The sequence below is a fragment of the Eucyclogobius newberryi genome, unplaced genomic scaffold (assembly GCF_026437365.1).
Source record: "Eucyclogobius newberryi isolate DKJ021-1_F unplaced genomic scaffold, fEucNew1.0.hap1 SCAF_75, whole genome shotgun sequence".
NCBI lineage: Eukaryota > Metazoa > Chordata > Actinopteri > Gobiiformes > Gobiidae > Eucyclogobius > Eucyclogobius newberryi.
In genome coordinates, this window is record NW_027316445.1 from 101911 (window position 1) to 124291 (window position 22381).

Below are 22381 nucleotides of genomic sequence, written 5' to 3' on the forward strand. Positions count from 1 at the left end.
CGGGTCTAAAGCGGGACTAAAGCGGGACTAAAGCGGGACTAAAGCGGGACTAAAGCGGGACTAAAGCCGGTCTAAAGCGGGTCTAAAGCGGGTCTAAAGCGGGTCTAAAGCGGGACTAAAGCGGGACTAAAGCGGGACTAAAGCGGGACTAAAGCGGGACTAAAGCGGGTCTAAAGCGGGACTAAAGCGGGTCTAAAGCGGGACTAAAGCGGGACTAAAGCGGGACTAAAGCGGGTCTAAAGCGGGTCTAAAGCGGGACTAAAGCGGGACTAAAGCGGGACTAAAGCGGGTCTAAAGCGGGTCTAAAGCGGGACTAAAGCGGGACTAAAGCGGGTCTAAAGCGGGACTAAAGCGGGTCTAAAGCGGGTCTAAAGCGGGTCTAAAGCGGGTCTAAAGCGTGACTAAAGCGGGTCTAAAGCGGGACTAAAGCGGGTCTAAAGCGGGTCTAAAGCGGGACTAAAGCGGGACTAAAGCGGGTCTAAACCGGGTCTAAAGCGGGACTAAAGCGGGTCTAAAGCGGGTCTAAAGCGGGACTAAAGCGGGTCTAAAGCGGGTCTAAAGCGGGTCTAAAGCGGGACTAAAGCGGGACTAAAGTGTGTCTAAACCGGGTCTAAAGCGGGACTAAAGCGGGACTAAAGCGGGTCTAAAGCGGGTATAAAGCGGGACTAAAGCGGGACTAAAGCGGGTCTAAAGCGGGACTAAAGCGGGACTAAAGCGGGACTAAAGCGGGTCTAAAGCGGGTCTAAAGCAGGACTAAAGCAGGACTAAAGCAGGTCTAAAGCAGGACTAAAGCAGGACTAAAGCGGGTCTAAAGCGGGACTAAAGCGGGACTAAAGTGTGTCTAAACCGGGTCTAAAGCGGGACTAAAGCGGGTCTAAAGCGGGACTAAAGCGGGACTAAAGCGGGTCTAAAGCAGGACTAAAGCGGGTCTAAAGCGGGTCTAAAGCGGGTCTAAAGCGGGTCTAAAGCGGGTCTAAAGCGGGTCTAAAGCGGGTCTAAAGCGGGACTAAAGCGGGACTAAAGCGGGACTAAAGCGGGACTAAAGCGGGTCTAAAGCGGGTCTAAAGCGGGACTAAAGCGGGTCTAAAGCGGGTCTAAAGCGGGACTAAAGCGGGTCTAAAGCGGGTCTAAAGCGGGTCTAAAGCGGGTCTAAAGCGGGACTAAAGCGGGACTAAAGCGGGTCTAAAGCGGGACTAAAGCGGGACTAAAGCGGGACTAAAGCAGGACTAAAGCAGGACTAAAGCGGGACTAAAGCGGGACTAAAGCGGGACTAAAGCGGGACTAAAGCGGGACTAAAGCGGGACTAAAGCGGGACTAAAGCAGGACTAAAGCGGGACTAAAGCAGGTCTCTGTGGTCCTCAGGAGGCGGAGTACCAGCGGGCCATGCAGCGCCGCGCCCAGAGAGACGCTCAGACCCAGGACCAGATCCAGACCAAGCGGGACCAGGACGACTCGCTGAGTCTTCAGGGCAAAAAGGACAAGATCCGACACAATCTTCAGGTTCTGGCAGAACTGGGCAAAGTCCAGCCCCAGAACCGCTACCAAGACCTGATCAACGACATCACCAAGGTGAGCGCCGCCACGGCAACGGGGCAGAGGCCAGCGCTGCCATGGCAACGGGGCCCCGCCCTTAAAGAAGCTTATCCCGCCCCCAAAGAGCCCCATTCCCACCCCTAAAGAGCCCCTACCCCGCCCCTAACCTAAAGAGCCCCTAAAGAGCCCCTGCCCCGCCCCTAAAGAGCCTCAGCCCCACCCCTAAAGAGCCCCTGCCCCGCCCCTAAAGAGCCTCAGCCCCGCCCCTAAAGAGCCCCTGCCCCGCCCCTAACCTAAAGAGCCCCTAAAGAGCCCCTAAAGAGCCCCTGCCCCACCCCTACAGAGCCTCAGCCCCACCCCTAAAGAACCCCTGCCCCGCCCCTGAACTTAAACCTAATCTAACTCCAGCCTAAACCCGGTCTATGCAGGACATCCGTAACCAGCGGCGATACCGTCAGAGGAGGAAGGCGGAGCTTGTGCGTCTGCAGCAAACTAACTCCGCCCTGAACTCCAAGACCAAGTTCTACCACGCCCAGATCGACCAGTACCACCAGTACATCAACACCTGCATGGACAACCTGACCAAGGGCAAGTACGTACCAAGGTCTGAGGGTCCGAGGGGTCTGAGGGTCTGGAGCGGGTCTAAACCAGGACTAACTTGAATTTATTTCCAGAGTTTCAAACGCAAAGACGAAGAAGAGCAAACAGGTTTCTCACAAATACACAGCAGCTCGACTCCACGAGAAAGGAGTTCTGATCTCCATCGAAGACCTGCAGCCCAACCAGTAAGACCAGGACCAGACCTGGACCTGGACCAGAACTGAACCAGGACCAGGACTGAACCAGAACCAGGACTGAACCAGGACCAGACTTTGCTCTAATTGTTTTGTTTGTTACATTTTTCAGATTTAAAAACGTGATCTTTGAGATTTCTCGTTCTGAAACGGTTGGAGCCTTCGACGTCAAAGCCAAGCTCATGGGAGTCCTCCTGGAGACGGTCCAGCTGCAGTACCAGGTCAGTCCTGGTTCTGACCTGCTTTAGACCTGGTTTAGTCCTGGTTTAGTCCTGGTTTAGACCTGGTTTAGTCCTGGTTTAGTCCTGGTTTAGTCCTGGTTTAGACCTGCTTTAGTCCTGGTTTAGACCTGGTTTAGTCCTGGTTTAGTCCTGGTTCAGTCCTGGTTTAGTCCTGGTTTAGACCTGGTTCAGTCCTGGTTTAGTCCTGGTTTAGTCCTGGTTTAGTCCTGGTTTAGACCTGGTTTAGTCCTGGTTTAGTCCTGGTTTAGTCCTGGTTTAGTCCTGCTTTAGTCCTGCTTTAGTCCTGGTTTAGACCTGGTTTAGTCCTGGTTTAGTCCTGGTTTAGTCCTGGTTTAGTCCTGGTTTAGACCTGGTTTAGTCCTGCTTTAGTCCTGGTTTAGACCTGGTTTAGTCCTGCTTTAGGCCTGGTTTAGACCTGGTTTAGTCCTGGTTTAGACCTGGTTTAGGCCTGGTTCAGTCCTGGTTTAGACCTGGTTCAGACCTGGTTTAGACCTGGTTTAGTCCTGGTTTAGACCTGGTTTAGACCTGGTTTAGTCCTGGTTTAGTCCTGGTTTAGTCCTGGTTTAGACCTGCTTTAGTCCTGGTTTAGACCTGGTTTAGTCCTGGTTTAGTCCTGCTTTAGTCCTGATTTAGACCTGGTTTAGACCTGGTTTAGTCCTGGTTTAGTCCTGGTTTAGACCTGCTTTAGTCCTGGTTTAGACCTGGTTTAGTCCTGGTTTAGTCCTGGTTCAGTCCTGGTTTAGTCCTGGTTTAGTCCTGGTTTAGACCTGGTTTAGTCCTGCTTTAGTCCTGGTTTAGTCCTGGTTTAGTCCTGGTTTAGTCCTGGTTTAGTCCTGGTTTAGACCTGGTTCAGACCTGGTTCAGTCCTGGTTTAGTCCTGGTTTAGTCCTGGTTCAGTCCTGGTTTAGTCCTGGTTTAGTCCTGGTTTAGTCCTGGTTTAGACCTGGTTTAGTCCTGCTTTAGTCCTGGTTTAGACCTGGTTTAGTCCTGGTTTAGTCCTGGTTTAGTCCTGCTTTAGTCCTGGTTTAGACCTGGTTTAGTCCTGGTTCAGTCCTGGTTTAGACCTGGTTCAGACCTGGTTTAGACCTGGTTTAGTCCTGGTTTAGACCTGGTTTAGTCCTGGTTTAGACCTGCTTTAGTCCTGGTTTAGACCTGGTTTAGTCCTGGTTTAGTCCTGGTTCAGTCCTGGTTTAGTCCTGGTTTAGTCCTGGTTCAGTCCTGGTTTAGTCCTGGTTTAGTCCTGGTTTAGTCCTGGTTTAGACCTGGTTTAGTCCTGGTTTAGTCCTGGTTTAGTCCTGGTTTAGTCCTGCTTTAGTCCTGGTTTAGACCTGGTTTAGTCCTGGTTTAGTCCTGGTTTAGTCCTGGTTTAGTCCTGGTTTAGACCTGGTTTAGTCCTGCTTTAGTCCTGGTTTAGACCTGGTTTAGTCCTGCTTTAGGCCTGGTTTAGACCTGGTTTAGTCCTGGTTTAGACCTGGTTTAGGCCTGGTTCAGTCCTGGTTTACACCTGGTTCAGACCTGGTTTAGTCCTGGTTTAGTCCTGGTTTAGTCCTGGTTTAGTCCTGGTTTAGTCCTGGTTCAGTCCTGGTTTAGTCCTGGTTTAGACCTGGTTTAGTCCTGGTTTAGACCTGGTTTAGTCCTGCTTTAGTCCTGATTTAGACCTGGTTTAGACCTGGTTTAGTCCTGGTTTAGTCCTGGTTTAGACCTGCTTTAGTCCTGGTTTAGACCTGGTTTAGTCCTGGTTTAGTCCTGGTTTAGACCTGCTTTAGACCTGGTTTAGACCTGGTTTAGTCCTGGTTTAGACCTGGTTCAGACCTGGTTCAGTCCTGGTTTAGTCCTGGTTTAGTCCTGGTTTAGTCCTGGTTTAGTCCTGGTTTAGACCTGGTTTAGTCCTGGTTTAGTCCTGGTTTAGTCCTGGTTTAGTCCTGGTTTAGACCTGGTTTAGTCCTGGTTCAGTCCTGGTTTAGACCTGGTTCAGACCTGGTTTAGACCTGGTTTAGTCCTGGTTTAGACCTGGTTTAGTCCTGGTTTAGTCCTGGTTTAGACCTGCTTTAGTCCTGGTTTAGACCTGGTTTAGTCCTGGTTTAGACCTGCTTTAGTCCTGGTTTAGTCCTGGTTCAGTCCTGGTTTAGTCCTGGTTTAGTCCTGGTTTAGACCTGGTTTAGACCTGGTTTAGACCTGGTTTAGTCCTGCTTTAGTCCTGGTTTAGTCCTGGTTTAGTCCTGGTTTAGTCCTGGTTTAGTCCTGGTTTAGACCTGGTTCAGACCTGGTTCAGACCTGGTTTAGTCCTGGTTTAGTCCTGGTGTAGACCTGGTTTAGTCCTGGTTTAGACCTGGTTTAGACCTGGTTTAGGCCTGGTTCAGTCCTGGTTTAGACCTGGTTCAGACCTGGTTTAGACCTGGTTTAGTCCTGGTTTAGACCTGGTTTAGTCCTGGTTTAGTCCTGGTTTAGTCCTGGTTTAGTCCTGGTTCAGTCCTGGTTTAGTCCTGTTTTAGTCCTGGTTTAGTCCTGGTTTAGACCTGGTTTAGACCTGGTTTAGTCCTGGTTTAGACCTGGTTTAGTCCTGGTTTAGACCTGCTTTAGTCCTGGTTCAGTCCTGGTTTAGTCCTGGTTTAGTCCTGGTTTAGACCTGGTTTAGACCTGGTTTAGTCCTGGTTTAGACCTGCTTTAGTCCTGGTTTAGACCTGCTTTAGTCCTGGTTTAGTCCTGGTTTAGACCTGGTTTAGTCCTGGTTTAGACCTGCTTTAGTCCTGGTTTAGTCCTGGTTTAGTCCTGGTTTAGTCCTGGTTTAGTCCTGGTTTAGTCCTGGTTTAGTCCTGGTTTAGTCCTGGTTTAGTCCTGGTTTAGACCTGGTTTAGACCTGGTTTAGACCTGGTTTAGACCTGGTTTAGTCCTGGTTTAGACCTGGTTCAGTCCTGGTTTAGTCCTGTTTAGTCCTGGTTTAGTCCTGGTTTAGTCCTGGTTTAGTCCTGGTTTAGACCTGGTTTAGACCTGGTTTAGACCTGGTTTAGTCCTGGTTCAGTCCTGGTTTAGTCCTGGTTTAGTCCTGGTTTAGTCCTGGTTTAGACCTGGTTTAGACCTGGTTTAGACCTGGTTTAGTCCTGGTTTAGTCCTGGTTCAGTCCTGGTTTAGTCCTGGTTTAGTCCTGGTTTAGTCCTGGTTCAGTCCTGGTTTAGTCCTGGTTTAGTCCTGGTTTAGTCCTGGTTTAGACCTGGTTTAGACCTGGTTTAGTCCTGGTTTAGACCTGGTTTAGTCCTGGTTTAGACCTGGTTCAGTCCTGGTTCAGTCCTGGTTTAGTCCTGGTTTAGTCCTGGTTTAGACCTGGTTCAGTCCTGGTTTAGTCCTGGTTTAGACCTGGTTCAGTCCTGGTTCAGTCCTGGTTCAGTCCTGGTTCAGACCTGGTTTAGTCCTGGTTTAGTCCTGGTTTAGTCCTGGTTTAGTCCTGGTTTAGACCTGGTTTAGACCTGGTTTAGACCTGGTTTAGACCTGGTTTAGTCCTGGTTTAGTCCTGGTTCAGTCCTGGTTTAGTCCTGGTTTAGTCCTGGTTTAGTCCTGGTTTAGACCTGGTTTAGACCTGGTTTAGACCTGGTTTAGACCTGGTTTAGTCCTGGTTTAGACCTGGTTTAGACCTGGTTTAGATCTGGTTTAGTCCTGGTTTAGACCTGGTTTAGTCCTGGTTTAGACCTGGTTTAGACCTGGTTTAGATCTGGTTTAGTCCTGGTTCAGTCCTGGTTTAGACCTGGTTTAGATCTGGTTTAGTCCTGGTTTAGACCTCGTTTAGTCCTGGTTTAGACCTGGTTTAGTCCTGGTTTAGTCCTGGTTTAGTCCTGGTTTAGTCCTGGTTTATACCTGGTTTAGACCTGGTTTAGTCCTGGTTTAGACCTGGTTTAGTCCTGGTTTAGACCTGGTTCAGTCCTGGTTCAGTCCTGGTTTAGTCCTGGTTTAGTCCTGGTTTAGACCTGGTTCAGTCCTGGTTCAGTCCTGGTTTAGTCCTGGTTTAGTCCTGGTTTAGTCCTGGTTTAGACCTGGTTTAGACCTGGTTTAGACCTGGTTTAGACCTGGTTTAGACCTGGTTTAGTCCTGGTTTAGTCCTGGTTCAGTCCTGGTTTAGTCCTGGTTTAGTCCTGGTTTAGTCCTGGTTTAGACCTGGTTTAGACCTGGTTTAGACCTGGTTTAGACCTGGTTTAGACCTGGTTTAGTCCTGGTTTAGACCTGGTTTAGACCTGGTTTAGTCCTGCTTTAGGCCTGGTTTAGACCTGGTTTAGTCCTGGTTTAGTCCTGGTTTAGTCCTGGTTTAGACCTGGTTTAGTCCTGGTTTAGTCCTGCTTTAGTCCTGGTTTAGACCTGGTTTAGACCTGGTTTAGGCCTGCTTTAGGCCTGGTTTAGACCTGGTTTAGTCCTGGTTTAGTCCTGGTTTAGTCCTGGTTTAGACCTGGTTCAGTCCTTGTTCAGTCCTGGTTCAGTCCTGGTTTAGTCCTGGTTTAGTCCTGGTTTAGACCTGGTTTAGACCTGGTTTAGTCCTGGTTTAGACCTGGTTTAGTCCTGGTTTAGACCTGGTTCAGTCCTGGTTTAGTCCTGGTTTAGTCCTGGTTTAGTCCTGGTTTAGACCTGGTTCAGTCCTGGTTTAGTCCTGGTTTAGTCCTGGTTCAGTCCTGGTTTAGTCCTGGTTTAGTCCTGGTTTAGACCTGGTTTAGACCTGGTTTAGACCTGGTTTAGACCTGGTTTAGTCCTGGTTTAGTCCTGGTTCAGTCCTGGTTTAGTCCTGGTTTAGTCCTGGTTTAGTCCTGGTTTAGACCTGGTTTAGACCTGGTTTAGACCTGGTTTAGACCTGGTTTAGACCTGGTTTAGACCTGGTTTAGTCCTGGTTTAGACCTGGTTTAGGCCTGGTTTAGACCTGGTTTAGGCCTGGTTTAGACCTGGTTTAGTCCTGGTTTAGTCCTGGTTTAGTCCTGGTTTAGACCTGGTTTAGTCCTGCTTTAGGCCTGGTTTAGACCTGGTTTAGTCCTGGTTTAGTCCTGGTTTAGTCCTGGTTTAGTCCTGGTTTAGACCTGGTTTAGACCTGGTTTAGTCCTGGTTTAGACCTGGTTTAGTCCTGGTTTAGTCCTGGTTTAGTCCTGGTTTAGACCTGGTTTAGTCCTGGTTTAGTCCTGGTTCAGTCCTGGTTTAGTCCTGGTTTAGTCCTGGTTCAGTCCTGGTTTAGTCCTGGTTTAGTCCTGGTTTAGTCCTGGTTCAGTCCTGGTTTAGACCTGGTTTAGTCCTGGTTTAGTCCTGCTTTAGGCCTGGTTTAGACCTGGTTCAGTCCTGCTTTAGGCCTGGTTTGGACCTGGTTTGGACCTGGTTTAGTCCTGGTTTAGTCCTGGTTTAGACCTGGTTTAGACCTGGTTTAGTCCTGGTTTAGTCCTGGTTTAGACCTGGTTTAGGCCTGGTTTAGTCCTGGTTCAGTCCTGGTTTAGACCTGGTTTAGTCCTGGTTTAGTCCTGGTTTAGACCTGGTTTAGTCCTGGTTTAGTCCTGGTTCAGTCCTGGTTTAGTCCTGGTTTAGTCCTGGTTCAGTCCTGGTTTAGTCCTGGTTTAGTCCTGGTTTAGTCCTGGTTTAGTCCTGGTTTAGACCTGGTTTAGACCTGGTTTAGACCTGGTTTAGACCTGGTTTAGTCCTGGTTTAGTCCTGGTTTAGACCTGGTTTGGACCTGGTTTAGTCCTGGTTTAGTCCTGGTTTAGACCTGGTTTAGACCTGGTTTAGTCCTGGTTTAGTCCTGGTTTAGACCTGGTTTAGTCCTGGTTTAGTCCTGGTTCAGTCCTGGTTTAGTCCTGGTTTAGTCCTGGTTCAGTCCTGGTTTAGTCCTGGTTTAGTCCTGGTTTAGTCCTGGTTTAGTCCTGGTTTAGACCTGGTTTAGACCTGGTTTAGACCTGGTTTGGACCTGGTTTAGTCCTGGTTTGGACCTGGTTTGGACCTGGTTTAGACCTGGTTTAGACCTGGTTTAGTCCTGGTTTAGTCCTGGTTTAGTCCTGCTTTAGACCTGGTTTAGACCTGGTTTAGTCCTGCTTTAGACCTGGTTTAGACCTGGTTTAGACCTGGTTTAGTCCTGGTTTAGACCTGGTTTAGTCCTGGTTTAGACCTGATTTAGTCCTGCTTTAGTCCTGCTTTAGTCCTGGTTTAGACCTGGTTTAGTCCTGGTTTAGTCCTGGTTTAGTCCTGCTTTAGACCTGGTTTAGACCTGGTTTAGTCCTGGTTTAGACCTGGTTTAGTCCTGGTTTAGACCTGGTTTAGTCCTGGTTTAGTCCTGGTTTAGTCCTGGTTTAGACCTGGTTTAGACCTGGTTTAGTCCTGGTTTAGTCCTGGTTTAGTCCTGGTTTAGTCCTGGTTTAGACCTGGTTTAGTCCTGCTTTAGTCCTGGTTTAGACCTGGTTTAGTCCTGCTTTAGGCCTGGTTTAGACCTGGTTTAGTCCTGGTTTAGACCTGGTTTAGGCCTGGTTCAGTCCTGGTTTACACCTGGTTCAGACCTGGTTTAGTCCTGGTTTAGTCCTGGTTTAGTCCTGGTTTAGTCCTGGTTTAGTCCTGGTTCAGTCCTGGTTTAGTCCTGGTTTAGTCCTGGTTTAGTCCTGGTTTAGACCTGGTTTAGACCTGGTTTAGACCTGGTTTAGACCTGGTTTAGACCTGGTTTAGTCCTGGTTTAGACCTGGTTTAGGCCTGGTTTAGACCTGGTTTAGGCCTGGTTTAGACCTGGTTTAGTCCTGGTTTAGTCCTGGTTTAGTCCTGGTTTAGACCTGGTTTAGTCCTGCTTTAGGCCTGGTTTAGACCTGGTTTAGTCCTGGTTTAGTCCTGGTTTAGTCCTGGTTTAGTCCTGGTTTAGACCTGGTTTAGACCTGGTTTAGTCCTGGTTTAGACCTGGTTTAGTCCTGGTTTAGTCCTGGTTTAGTCCTGGTTTAGACCTGGTTTAGTCCTGGTTTAGTCCTGGTTCAGTCCTGGTTTAGTCCTGGTTTAGTCCTGGTTCAGTCCTGGTTTAGTCCTGGTTTAGTCCTGGTTTAGTCCTGGTTCAGTCCTGGTTTAGACCTGGTTTAGTCCTGGTTTAGTCCTGCTTTAGGCCTGGTTTAGACCTGGTTCAGTCCTGCTTTAGGCCTGGTTTGGACCTGGTTTGGACCTGGTTTAGTCCTGGTTTAGTCCTGGTTTAGACCTGGTTTAGACCTGGTTTAGTCCTGGTTTAGTCCTGGTTTAGACCTGGTTTAGGCCTGGTTTAGTCCTGGTTCAGTCCTGGTTTAGACCTGGTTTAGTCCTGGTTTAGTCCTGGTTTAGACCTGGTTTAGTCCTGGTTTAGTCCTGGTTCAGTCCTGGTTTAGTCCTGGTTTAGTCCTGGTTCAGTCCTGGTTTAGTCCTGGTTTAGTCCTGGTTTAGTCCTGGTTTAGTCCTGGTTTAGACCTGGTTTAGACCTGGTTTAGACCTGGTTTAGACCTGGTTTAGTCCTGGTTTAGTCCTGGTTTAGACCTGGTTTGGACCTGGTTTAGTCCTGGTTTAGTCCTGGTTTAGACCTGGTTTAGACCTGGTTTAGTCCTGGTTTAGTCCTGGTTTAGACCTGGTTTAGTCCTGGTTTAGTCCTGGTTCAGTCCTGGTTTAGTCCTGGTTTAGTCCTGGTTCAGTCCTGGTTTAGTCCTGGTTTAGTCCTGGTTTAGTCCTGGTTTAGTCCTGGTTTAGACCTGGTTTAGACCTGGTTTAGACCTGGTTTGGACCTGGTTTAGTCCTGGTTTGGACCTGGTTTGGACCTGGTTTAGACCTGGTTTAGACCTGGTTTAGTCCTGGTTTAGTCCTGGTTTAGTCCTGCTTTAGACCTGGTTTAGACCTGGTTTAGTCCTGCTTTAGACCTGGTTTAGACCTGGTTTAGACCTGGTTTAGTCCTGGTTTAGACCTGGTTTAGTCCTGGTTTAGACCTGATTTAGTCCTGCTTTAGTCCTGCTTTAGTCCTGGTTTAGACCTGGTTTAGTCCTGGTTTAGTCCTGGTTTAGTCCTGCTTTAGACCTGGTTTAGACCTGGTTTAGTCCTGGTTTAGACCTGGTTTAGTCCTGGTTTAGACCTGGTTTAGTCCTGGTTTAGTCCTGGTTTAGTCCTGGTTTAGACCTGGTTTAGTCCTGGTTTAGTCCTGGTTTAGACCTGGTTTAGACCTGGTTTAGACCTGGTTTAGACCTGGTTTAGTCCTGGTTTAGTCCTGGTTTAGACCTGGTTTAGACCTGGTTTAGTCCTGGTTTAGTCCTGGTTTAGACCTGGTTTAGTCCTGGTTTAGACCTGGTTTAGTCCTGGTTTAGACCTGGTTTAGTCCTGGTTTAGTCCTGGTTTAGTCCTGGTTTAGACCTGGTTTAGTCCTGGTTTAGTCCTGGTTTAGACCTGGTTTAGACCTGGTTTAGACCTGGTTTAGACCTGGTTTAGTCCTGGTTTAGTCCTGGTTTAGACCTGGTTTAGACCTGGTTTAGTCCTGGTTTAGTCCTGGTTTAGACCTGGTTTAGACCTGGTTTAGACCTGGTTTAGTCCTGGTTTAGTCCTGGTTTAGTCCTGGTTTAGTCCTGGTTTAGACCTGGTTTAGTCCTGGTTTCTCTCTGTTCTAGGACCTTCTGCAGTTGCAGTATGAGGGCGTGGCACTGATGAAGCTCTTCGACAGAGCGACCATCAACGTGAACCTCCTCATCTTCCTCCTCAACAAGAAGTTCTACGGGAAATAATTCACATTTATAACTCTTCAGATTCTTCTCCAGTGAAACAATAAACTTTGACCTAAAGCAACGACATCATCGTCTTTTATCCAACCAGACAAGAGCGTTTTGTCCTCTCATCCAAGAGGCGGGGCCTCTTTAGTCTCACTATGTGGCTCTTTAGTCTCACTATGTGGCTCTTTAGTCTCACTATGTGGCTCTCTTTAGTCTCACTATGTGGCTCTTTAGTCTCACTATGTGGCTCTCTTTAGTCTCACTATGTGGCTCTTTAGTCTCACTATGTGGCTCTCTTTAGTCTCACTATGTGGCTCTTTAGTCTCACTATGTGGCTCTTTAGTCTCACTATGTGGCTCTTTAGTCTCACTATGTGGCTCTTTAGTCTCACTATGTGGCTCTTTAGTCTCACTATGTGGCTCTTTAGTCTCACTATGTGGCTCTCTTTAGTCTCACTATGTGGCTCTCTTTAGTCTCACTATGTGGCTCTTTAGTCTCACTATGTGGCTCTCTTTAGTCTCACTATGTGGCTCTTTAGTCTCACTATGTGGCTCTTTAGTCTCCCTCTGTCTCCCTCTCTGTCCCTCTCTGTCTCCCTCTCTGTCCCTCTCTGTCTCCCTCTCTGTCCCTCTCTGTCTCCCTCTGTCCCTCTCTGTCTCCCTCTCTGTCCCTCTCTGTCTCCCTCTGTCCCTCTCTGTCTCCCTCTCTGTCCCTCTCTGTCTCCCTCTCTGTCCCTCTCTGTCTCCCTCTCTGTCCCTCTCTGTCTCCCTCTGTCCCTCTCTGTCTCCCTCTCTGTCCCTCTCTGTCTCCCTCTGTCCCTCTCTGTCTCCCTCTCTGTCTCCCTCTCTGTCCCTCTCTGTCTCCCTCTCTGTCCCTCTCTGTCTCCCTCTCTGTCCCTCTCTGTCCCTCTCTGTCTCCCTCTCTGTCCCTCTCTGTCTCCCTCTCTGTCCCTCTCTGTCTCCCTCTGTCCCTCTCTGTCTCCCTCTCTGTCTCCCTCTCTGTCTCCCTCTCTGTCCCTCTCTGTCTCCCTCTCTGTCCCTCTCTGTCTCCCTCTCTGTCTCCCTCTCTGTCTCCCTCTCTGTCTCCCTCTCTGTCCCTCTCTGTCTCCCTCTCTGTCCCTCTCTGTCTCCCTCTCTGTCCCTCTCTGTCTCCCTCTCTGTCCCTCTCTGTCTCCCTCTGTCCCTCTCTGTCTCCCTCTGTCTCCCTCTCTGTCCCTCTCTGTCTCCCTCTGTCCCTCTCTGTCTCCCTCTCTGTCTCCCTCTCTGTCTCCCTCTCTGTCCCTCTCTGTCCCTCTCTGTCTCCCTCTCTGTCTCCCTCTCTGTCTCCCTCTCTGTCCCTCTCTGTCTCCCTCTCTGTCTCCCTCTCTGTCTCCCTCTCTGTCCCTCTCTGTCTCCCTCTCTGTCCCTCTCTGTCTCCCTCTCTGTCCCTCTCTGTCTCCCTCTCTGTCCCTCTCTGTCTCCCTCTCTGTCCCTCTCTGTCTCCCTCTCTGTCCCTCTCTGTCTCCCTCTCTGTCCCTCTCTGTCTCCCTCTCTGTCCCTCTCTGTCTCCCTCTGTCCCTCTCTGTCTCCCTCTCTGTCCCTCTCTGTCTCCCTCTGTCCCTCTCTGTCTCCCTCTCTGTCTCCCTCTCTGTCCCTCTCTGTCTCCCTCTCTGTCCCTCTCTGTCTCCCTCTGTCCCTCTCTGTCTCCCTCTCTGTCTCCCTCTCTGTCTCCCTCTCTGTCCCTCTCTGTCTCCCTCTGTCCCTCTCTGGCTCCCTCTGTCTCCCTCTGGCTCCCTCTGTCTCCCTCTGGCTCCCTCTCTGGCTCCCTCTCTGGCTCCCTCTGTCCCTCTCTGTCTCCCTCTGTCCCTCTCTGTCTCCCTCTGTCTCCCTCTGTCCCTCTCTGTCCCTCTCTGGCTCCCTCTGTCCCTCTCTGTCTCCCTCTGTCCCTCTCTGGCTCCCTTTCTGGCTCCCTCTGTCTCCCTCTGGCTCCCTCTGTCTCTCTCTGGCTCCCTCTCTGGCTCCCTCTCTGGCTCCCTCTCTGGCTCCCTTTCTGGCTCCCTCTGTCTCCCTCTGTCCCTCTCTGTCTCCCTCTCTGTCTCCCTCTCTGTCCCTCTCTGTCCCTCTCTGTCCCTCTCTGTCTCCCTCTCTGTCTCCCTCTCTGTCCCTCTCTGTCTCCCTCTCTGTCTCCCTCTCTGTCCCTCTCTGTCTCCCTCTCTGTCCCTCTCTGTCTCCCTCTCTGTCTCCCTCTCTGTCCCTCTCTGTCCCTCTCTGTCCCTCTCTGTCTCCCCCTCTGGCTCCCTCTCTGGCTCCCTCTTTCCCTCTCTGGCTCCCTCTGTCTCCCTCTGTCCCTCTCTGGCTCCCTCTGTCTCCCTCTGTCTCCCTCTGGCTCCCTCTGTCTCCCTCTGGCTCCCTCTCTGGCTCCCTCTCTGGCTCCCTCTGTCCCTCTCTGTCTCCCTCTGTCCCTCTCTGTCCCTCTCTGGCTCCCTTTCTGGCTCCCTCTGTCTCCCTCTGTCCCTCTCTGGCTCCCTCTGTCTCCCTCTGTCCCTCTCTGTCTCCCTCTCTGTCCCTCTCTGTCTCCCTCTCTGTCCCTCTCTGTCTCCCTCTCTGTCCCTCTCTGTCTCCCTCTGTCCCTCTCTGTCTCCCTCTCTGTCCCTCTCTGTCTCCCTCTGTCCCTCTCTGTCTCCCTCTCTGTCTCCCTCTCTGTCCCTCTCTGTCTCCCTCTCTGTCCCTCTCTGTCTCCCTCTGTCCCTCTCTGTCTCCCTCTCTGGCTCCCTCTGTCCCTCTCTGTCTCCCTCTGTCCCTCTCTGTCTCCCTCTGTCTCCCTCTGTCCCTCTCTGTCCCTCTCTGGCTCCCTTTCTGGCTCCCTCTGTCTCCCTCTGTCCCTCTCTGGCTCCCTCTGTCCCTCTCTGGCTCCCTTTCTGGCTCCCTCTGTCTCCCTCTGGCTCCCTCTGTCTCTCTCTGGCTCCCTCTCTGGCCCTCTCTGTCTCCCTCTGTCCCTCTCTGGCTCCCTTTCTGGCTCCCTCTGTCTCCCTCTGGCTCCCTCTGTCTCTCTCTGGCTCCCTCTCTGGCTCCCTCTCTGGCTCCCTCTCTGGCTCCCTTTCTGGCTCCCTCTGTCTTCCTCTGTCCCTCTCTGTCTCCCTCTGTCTCCCTCTCTGTCTCCCTCTCTGTCCCTCTCTGTCTCCCTCTGTCTCCCTCTCTGTCCCTCTCTGTCTCCCTCTCTGTCCCCCTCTGGCTCCCTTTCTGGCTCCCTCTGTCTCCCTCTGTCCCTCTCTGGTTCCCTCTCTGGCTCCCTCTTTCCCTCTCTGGCTCCCTCTGTCTCCCTCTGTCCCTCTCTGGCTCCCTCTGTCTCCCTCTGTCTCCCTCTGGCTCCCTCTGTCTCCCTCTGGCTCCCTCTCTGGCTCCCTCTCTGGCTCCCTCTGTCCCTCTCTGTCTCCCTCTGTCCCTCTCTGTCTCCCTCTGTCTCCCTCTGTCCCTCTCTGTCCCTCTCTGGCTCCCTTTCTGGCTCCCTCTGTCTCCCTCTGTCCCTCTCTGGCTCCCTCTGTCTCCCTCTGTCCCTCTCTGGCTCCCTTTCTGGCTCCCTCTGTCTCCCTCTGGCTCCCTCTGTCTCTCTCTGGCTCCCTTTCTGGCTCCCTCTGTCTCCCTCTGTCCCTCTGTCTCCCTCTGTCTCCCTCTCTGTCTCCCTCTCTGTCTCCCTCTCTGTCCCTCTCTGTCCCTCTCTGGCTCCCTCTCTTGCTCCCTCTGGCTCCCTCTGGCGGACAGCCGTGGTAACGCACTGTTTTTCTGTCAGCTCATCCGCGCGGCGCAGTAAAAACACGCGCTTTTACTCGAGTAAAAGGCGTTTTTCGGACCTCTTTGGCGCCACCGGGACCATCACCGGGAACACGTGACCATCACCGGGAACACGGGGCCGGACGAACCGAGGAACCCGCGATTTACTCGGATTTATTGGACTTTTGAGGGTTTTTGCTTCGGGGAAACACTCGGAAGTTGTCGGGAAACTTCGGGCTCTTTCGGAACGACACTTGTTGAGAGTCAAACTGCACTTTTCATTTTTCCGCATTTGTTTCAAAGTCTCAACTTTCTTTCCACTTTTACATTGTATTTGTTTCACTCGGAGTGAATTGAATTTGACATTAATTTGCAGAACTACATCATTTAAAGTCTGTTTGGTTTAAACTCACATTCAAACAAGTCGAGGCTTTTTCACTGACATTTGTGACATTTTTATAGTTAAATCGTCATAATAACGCGGGTCGTTCGTAGTGTTTTATTACACGTGGTTGTGTTTTACTGTCAGTTTGTTAAAGCGAAGAACAGCAGTAAATAACGTTAGCCTAGCCTAGCCTAGCCTAGCATCAACTGCTTTGACAGCTACATTTCGAGACCTAAACAAACGATTAAAATGAAATCAAGCCTCAAAAGACACATAATATTACAAACTGCTGTTTTACGACACTAATGTCACGTGGTGCAGTGTTAATCTGGCGTAAAGACACGATGTTGGCAGAAATGTTTGATTTGTCTGAAGTTTTCTTCAAAGATTTCTATAAAGTTAGCATCGTTAGCATCGTTAGCTTGGCTGAACGTTTCGTAATTTAAAGCGTTTCTATTGTCGCTGTGACGGACGTGGGACATGGACAGACATGTTTATGTCCTTTATAGTCGGTGAATGCTTCATGGACAGACATGTTTATGTCCTTTATAGTCGGTGAATGCTTCAGAACCGTAGATTCTGCTCCGGAGCTTCAGCCTGAACTCAGCGGGCGCAGTGCGGCTGTGTGTCCGCCTCTTATGGGCTCTGGGGCGGACTGTGAGCTGTAAACCCCCGGGCCTCAGTCCAACCCTGTCCCCGGCCCCTGTCCCCGGCCCCTGCGCCATGTCGGGCCCGGGCTCCGGAGGCTCCAACCCGCGCAAATTCAGCGAGAAGATCGCGCTGCACAACCAGAAGCAGGCGGAGGAGACACGGGCCTTCGAGCAGCTCATGACCGACCTGACGGTGTCCCGGGTACAGCTCCTGCCCCTGTGTCCCCCCCATGTGTCTGTGTCCCCATGTGTCTGTGTCCCCATGTGTCTGTGTCCCCCCCGTGTGTCATCCCCCCATGTGGTCGCCCCCCCATGTGTCGCCCCCCTGTGTCGTCCCCCCCTTTTTCTCCCCCCCGTGTGTGTCCCCCCTTCTGTGTCGTCCCCCCTGTGTGTGGGTGTCCCCCCTGTGTGTGGGTGTCCCCCCGTGTGTCGTCCCCCTCTGTGTCGTCCCCGTGTGTGTCCCCCCCGTTTGTTCCCCTCATGTGTCCTCCCTTGTGTCCCCCTCTGTGTCCCTCACTCCCACTGTTTCCAGGGGGACATCCCCCTCTCCTCCCCCCTCTCTCTCTCTCCCCCTCTCTCCTCCCCCTCTCTCCTCCCCCCTCTCCCCCCCTCTCTCCTCCCCCCTCTCTCTCTCCTCCCCCCTCTCTCTCTCCTCCCCCCTCTCTCCTCCCCCCTCTCTCTCCTCCCCCCCCTCTCTCCCCCCCACTCTCCCTCCCCCTCTCCCCCCTCTCTTCCTCCCCCCTCTCTCTCCTCCCCCCCTCTCTCCTCCCCCCCTCTCTCTCCTCCCCCCTCTCTCTCCTCCCCCCTCTCTTCCTCCCCCCTCTCTCTCCTCCCCCCTCTCTTCCTCCCCCTCTCTCTCCTCCCCCCTCTCTCCTCCCCCCTCCTTCCTCCCCCCTCTCCTCCTCCCCCCTCTCTCTCCTCCCCCCCTCTCTCCACCCCCCTCTCTCTCTCCTCCCCCCTCTCTCTCCTCCCCCCTCCCCCCTCTCTCCTCCCCCCTCTCTCTCCTCCCCCCTCTCTCTCCTCCCCCCTCTCTCTCTCCTCCCCCCTCTCCCCCTCTCTCTCCTCCCCCCTCTCTCTCCTCTCCCCCTCTCTCCTCCCCCCTCTCTCTCTCTCCCCCTCTCTCCTCCCCCTCTCTCCTCCCCCCTCTCCCCCCTCTCTCCTCCCCCCTCTCTCTCTCCTCCCCCCCTCTCTCTCCTCCCCCCCTCTCCTCCTCCCTCTCTCTCTCCTCCCCCCTCTCCCCCCTCTCTCCTCCCCCCTCACTCTCCTCTCCCCCTCTCTCTCCTCCCCCCTCTCTCTCTCTCCCCCTCTCTCCTCCCCCTCTCTCCTCCCCCCTCTCCCCCCTCTCTCCTCCCCCCCCTCTCTCTCCTCCCCCCTCTCTCTCCTCCCCCCCTCTCTCCTCCCCCCTCTCTCTCTCCTCCCCCCTCCCCCTCTCTCTCCTCCCCCCTCTCTCTCCTCCCCCCTCTCTCTCTCCTCCCCCCTCTCCCCCTCTCTCTCCTCCCCCCTCTCTCTCCTCTCCCCCTCTCTCTCCTCCCCCCTCTCCCCCCTCTCTCTCTCTCTCTCTCCCCCTCTCTCCTCCCCCCTCTCCCCTCTCTCCTCCCCCCCTCTCTCTCTCCTCCCCCCTCTCTCTCCTCCCCCTCTCCCCCTCTCTCTCCTCCCCCCTCTCTCTCCTCCCCCCTCTCTCTCCTCTCCCCCTCTCTCTCCTCCCCTCTCTCTCCCTCTCTCCTCCCCCCTCTCCCCCTCTCTCCTCCCCCCCTCTCTCTCTCCTCCCCTCTCTCTCCTCCCCCCTCTCTCTCCTCTCCCCCTCTCTCTCCTCCCCCCTCTCTCTCTCCTCCCCCCTCTCCCCCTCTCTCTCCTCCCCCCTCTCCCCCTCTCTCCTCCCCCCCCTCTCTCTCCTCCCCCCTCTCTCTCTCCTCCCCTCTCTCTCCTCCCCCCTCTCTCTCTCCTCCCCCCTCTCCCCCTCTCTCTCCTCCCCCCTCCCCCCCTCTCTCCTCCCCCCCTCTCTCTCTCCTCCCCCCTCTCCCCCTCTCTCTCTCCTCCCCTCTCTCTCCTCCCCCCTCTCTCTCTCCTCCCCCCTCTCTCTCTCCTCCCCCCTCTCTCTCTCCTCCCCCCTCTCCCCCTCTCTCTCCTCCCCCCTCTCTCTCTCCTCCCCCCTCTCTCTCTCCTCCCCCCTCTCTCTCTCCTCCCCTCTCTCTCCTCCCCCCTCTCTCTCTCCTCCCCCCTCTCCCCCTCTCTCTCCTCCCCCCTCTCTCTCCTCCCCCCTCTCTCTCTCCTCCCCTCTCTCTCCTCCCCCCTCTCTCTCTCCTCCCCCCTCTCCCCCTCTCTCTCCTCCCCCCTCTCTCTCCTCTCCCCCTCTCTCTCCTCCCCTCTCTCTCTCTCTCTCCCTCTCTCCTCCCCCCTCTCCCCCTCTCTCCTCCCCCCCCTCTCTCTCCTCCCCTCTCTCTCCTCCCCCTCTCTCTCTCCTCCCTTCTCTCTCCTCCCCCCTCTCTCTCTCCTCCCCCCTCTCCCCCTCTCTCTCCTCCCCCCTCTCCCCCTCTCTCCTCCCCCCCCTCTCTCTCCTCCCCCCTCTCTCTCTCCTCCCCTCTCTCTCCTCCCCCCCTCTCTCTCTCCTCCCCTCTCTCTCCTCCCCCCTCTCTCTCTCCTCCCCCCTCTCTCTCCTCTTCCCCTCTCTCTCCTCCCCCCTCTCTCTTTCCTCCCCCCTCTCCCCCTCTCTCCTCCCCCCTCTCTCTCTCCTCTCCCCCTCTCTCTCCTCTCCCCCTCTCTCCCTCTCTCCTCCCCCCCTCTCTCTCTCCTCCCCCCTCTCTCTCTCCTCCCCCCTCTCTCTCCTCTCCCCCTCTCTCTCCTCCCCCCTCTCTCTCTCCTCCCCCCTCTCCCCCTCTCTCTCCTCCCCCCTCTCTCTCCTCTCCCCCTCTCTCTCCTCTCCCCCTCTCTCTCCTCTCCCCCTCTCTCTCCTCTCCCCCTCTCTCTCCTCCCCCCTCTCTCTCCTCTCCCCCTCTCTCTCCTCTCCCCCTCTCTCTCCTCCCCCCTCTCTCTCCTCCCCCCTCTCTCTCCTCCCCCCTCTCCCCCTCTCTCTCCTCCCCCCTCTCTCTCCTCTCCCCCTCTCTCTCCTCCCCCCCTCTCTCTCTCCTCCCCTCTCTCTCCTCCCCCCTCTCCCCCTCTCTCCTCCCCCCCTCTCTCCTCCCCTCTCTCTCCTCCCCCCTCTCTCTCTCCTCCCCCCTCTCTCTCTCCTCCCCCCTCTCTCTCTCCTCCCCCCTCTCTCTCTCCTCCCCCCTCTCTCTCCTCTCCCCCTCTCTCTCCTCCCCCCTCTCCCCCTCTCTCCTCCCCCCCTCTCTCTCTCCTCCCCTCTCTCTCCTCCCCCCTCTCTCTCTCCTCCCCCCTCTCCCCCTCTCTCTCCTCCCCCCTCTCTCTCTCCTCCCCCCTCTCCCCCTCTCTCTCCTCCCCCCTCTCTCTCTCCTCCCCCCTCTCTCTCTCCTCCCCCCTCTCTCTCTCCTCCCCCCTCTCTCTCTCCTCCCCTCTCTCTCTCTCCTCCCCCCTCTCTCTCTCCTCCCCCCTCTCTCTCTCCTCCCCCCTCTCTCTCCTCTCCCCCTCTCTCTCCTCCCCCCTCTCCCCCTCTCTCCTCCCCCCCTCTCTCTCTCCTCCCCTCTCTCTCCTCCCCCCTCTCTCTCTCCTCCCCCCTCTCCCCCTCTCTCTCCTCCCCCCTCTCTCTCTCCTCCCCCCTCTCCCCCTCTCTCTCCTCCCCCCTCTCTCTCTCCTCCCCCCTCTCTCTCTCCTCCCCCCTCTCTCTCTCCTCCCCCCTCTCCCCCTCTCTCCTCCCCCCCTCTCTCTCTCCTCCCCTCTCTCTCCTCTCCCCCTCTCTCTCCTCCCCCCTCTCTCTCTCCTCCCCCCTCTCCCCCTCTCTCCTCCCCCCCTCTCTCTCTCCTCCCCTCTCTCTCCTCCCCCCCTCTCTCTCCTCCCCCCTCTCTCTCTCCTCCCCCCTCTCTCTCTCCTCCCCCCTCTCCCCCTCTCTCTCCTCCCCCCTCTCTCTCCTCTCCCCCTCTCTCTCCTCCCCCCCCTCTCTCCTCCCCCCTCTCTCTCCTCTCCCCCTCTCTCTCCTCCCCCCTCTCTCTCCTCCCCCCTCTCTCTCCTCTCCCCCTCTCTCTCCTCCCCCCCTCTCTCCTCCCCCCTCTCTCTCCTCTCCCCCTCTCTCTCCTCCCCCCTCTCTCTCCTCCCCCCTCTCTCTCCTCTCCCCCTCTCTCTCCTCCCCCCTCTCTCTCCTCCCCCCTCTCTCTCCTCCCCCCTCTCTCTCCTCTCCCCCTCTCTCTCCTCCCCCCTCTCTCTCCTCTCCCCCTCTCTCTCCTCCCCCCTCTCTCTCTCCTCCCTCTCTCTCCTCTCCCCCTCTCTCTCCTCCCTCTCTTCCTCTCTTTTACTTCTTGTCTTCTTGTTTGTCAGGTTCAGTTTCAGAAGGAGCAGCACCTGCGCCTGTCTCAGCCCAGAGCCCAGTATTATGGAGGCTCCCTGCCCAACGTCAACCAGATGTGCAACACGGAGAATCAGGTAACATACATGCTAATGCTAATGCTAGTGCTAATGTCTGTTATTTATAGTGTATAAAGCAGTAGTATAGTGTAGTATAGTGTATAAAGCAGTAGTATAGTGTATAAAGCTGTAGTATAGTGTATAAAGCAGTAGTATAGTGTATAAAGCAGTAGTATAGTGTAGTATAGTGTATAAAGCAGTAGTATAGTGTATAAAGCTGTAGTATAGTGTATAAAGCTGTAGTATAGTGTATAAAGCAGTAGTATAGTGTAGTATAGTGTATAAAGCTGTAGTATAGTGTATAAAGCAGTAGTATAGTGTATAAAGCTGTAGTATAGTGTAGTATAGTGTATAAAGCAGTAGTATAGTGTATAAAGCAGTAGTATAGTGTATAAAGCAGTAGTATAGTGTAGTATAGTGTATAAAGCTGTAGTATAGTGTATAAAGCTGTAGTATAGTGTAGTATAGTGTATAAAGCTGTAGTATAGTGTATAAAGCTGTAGTATAGTGCAGTATAGTGTATAAAGCTGTAGTATAGTATATAAAGCAGTAGTATAGTGTAGTATAGTGTATAAAGCTGTAGTATAGTGTAGTATAGTGTATAAAGCTGTAGTATAGTGTAGTATAGTGTATAAAGCTGTAGTATAGTGTATAAAGCAGTAGTATAGTGTATAAAGCTGTAGTATAGTGTATAAAGCTGTAGTATAGTGTATAAAGCAGTAGTATAGTGTAGTATAGTGTATAAAGCTGTAGTATAGTGTATAAAGCAGTAGTATAGTGTATAAAGCTGTAGTATAGTGTAGTATAGTGTATAAAGCAGTAGTATAGTGTATAAAGCTGTAGTATAGTGTATAAAGCAGTAGTATAGTGTAGTATAGTGTATAAAGCTGTAGTATAGTGTATAAAGCAGTAGTATAGTGTATAAAGCAGTAGTATAGTGTAGTATAGTGTATAAAGCAGTAGTATAGTGTATAAAGCAGTAGTATAGTGTAGTATAGTGTATAAAGCTGTAGTATAGTGTATAAAGCAGTAGTATAGTGTATAAAGCAGTAGTATAGTGTAGTATAGTGTATAAAGCAGTAGTATAGTGTATAAAGCAGTAGTATAGTGTAGTATAGTGTATAAAGCTGTAGTATAGTGTATAAAGCTGTAGTATAGTGTAGTATAGTGTATAAAGCTGTAGTATAGTGTAGTATAGTGTATAAAGCAGTAGTATAGTGTATAAAGCAGTAGTATAGTGTAGTATAGTGTATAAAGCTGTAGTATAGTGTATAAAGCAGTAGTATAGTGTAGTATAGTGTATAAAGCAGTAGTATAGTGTATAAAGCAGTAGTATAGTGTATAAAGCAGTAGTATAGTGTAGTATAGTGTATAAAGCTGTAGTATAGTGTATAAAGCAGTAGTATAGTGTAGTATAGTGTATAAAGCTGTAGTATAGTGTAGTATAGTGTATAAAGCTGTAGTATAGTGTAGTATAGTGTATAAAGCTGTAGTATAGTGTAGTATAGTGTATAAAGCTGTAGTATAGTGTATAAAGCTGTAGTATAGTGTAGTATAGTGTATAAAGCTGTAGTATAGTGTAGTATAGTGTATAAAGCTGTAGTATAGTGTATAAAGCTGTAGTATAGTGCAGTATAGTGTATAAAGCTGTAGTATAGTATATAAAGCAGTAGTATAGTGTAGTATAGTGTATAAAGCTGTAGTATAGTGTATAAAGCTGTAGTATAGTGTAGTATAGTGTATAAAGCTGTAGTATAGTGTATAAAGCTGTAGTATAGTGTATAAAGCTGTAGTATAGTGTAGTATAGTGTATAAAGCTGTAGTATAGTGTATAA

The 22381-nt window shown here is 52.2% G+C and overlaps 2 protein-coding genes across 4 annotated transcripts in view; both read left to right on the top strand.

Moving 5' to 3' along the window:
• The window catches only part of iqgap1 (IQ motif containing GTPase activating protein 1), a 74694-nt gene extending 63360 nt beyond the window's left edge, over window positions 1–11334 (top strand). Inside the window, exons 29-33 of the mRNA XM_072436170.1 lie at window positions 1363–1569; window positions 1962–2125; window positions 2208–2318; window positions 2440–2548; window positions 11155–11334. Coding sequence (XP_072292271.1) covers window positions 1363–1569; window positions 1962–2125; window positions 2208–2318; window positions 2440–2548; window positions 11155–11268 — 705 coding nt within the window. The 3' untranslated portion in view covers window positions 11269–11334. The remainder of the gene's footprint in view (window positions 1–1362; window positions 1570–1961; window positions 2126–2207; window positions 2319–2439; window positions 2549–11154) is intronic.
• Window positions 11335–15852: 4518 nt separating this feature from the next.
• Window positions 15853–22381, top strand: part of LOC140350601 (CREB-regulated transcription coactivator 3-like) — a 53533-nt gene continuing 47004 nt past the window's right edge. Inside the window, exons 1-2 of one of the 3 annotated variants that reach the window (XM_072436166.1) lie at window positions 15853–16236; window positions 20460–20564. In XM_072436166.1, coding sequence (XP_072292267.1) covers window positions 16108–16236; window positions 20460–20564 — 234 coding nt within the window. In that variant the 5' untranslated portion in view covers window positions 15853–16107. The remainder of the gene's footprint in view (window positions 16237–20459; window positions 20565–22381) is intronic. The other 2 variants (XM_072436165.1, XM_072436167.1) reach the window with 2 other exon arrangements.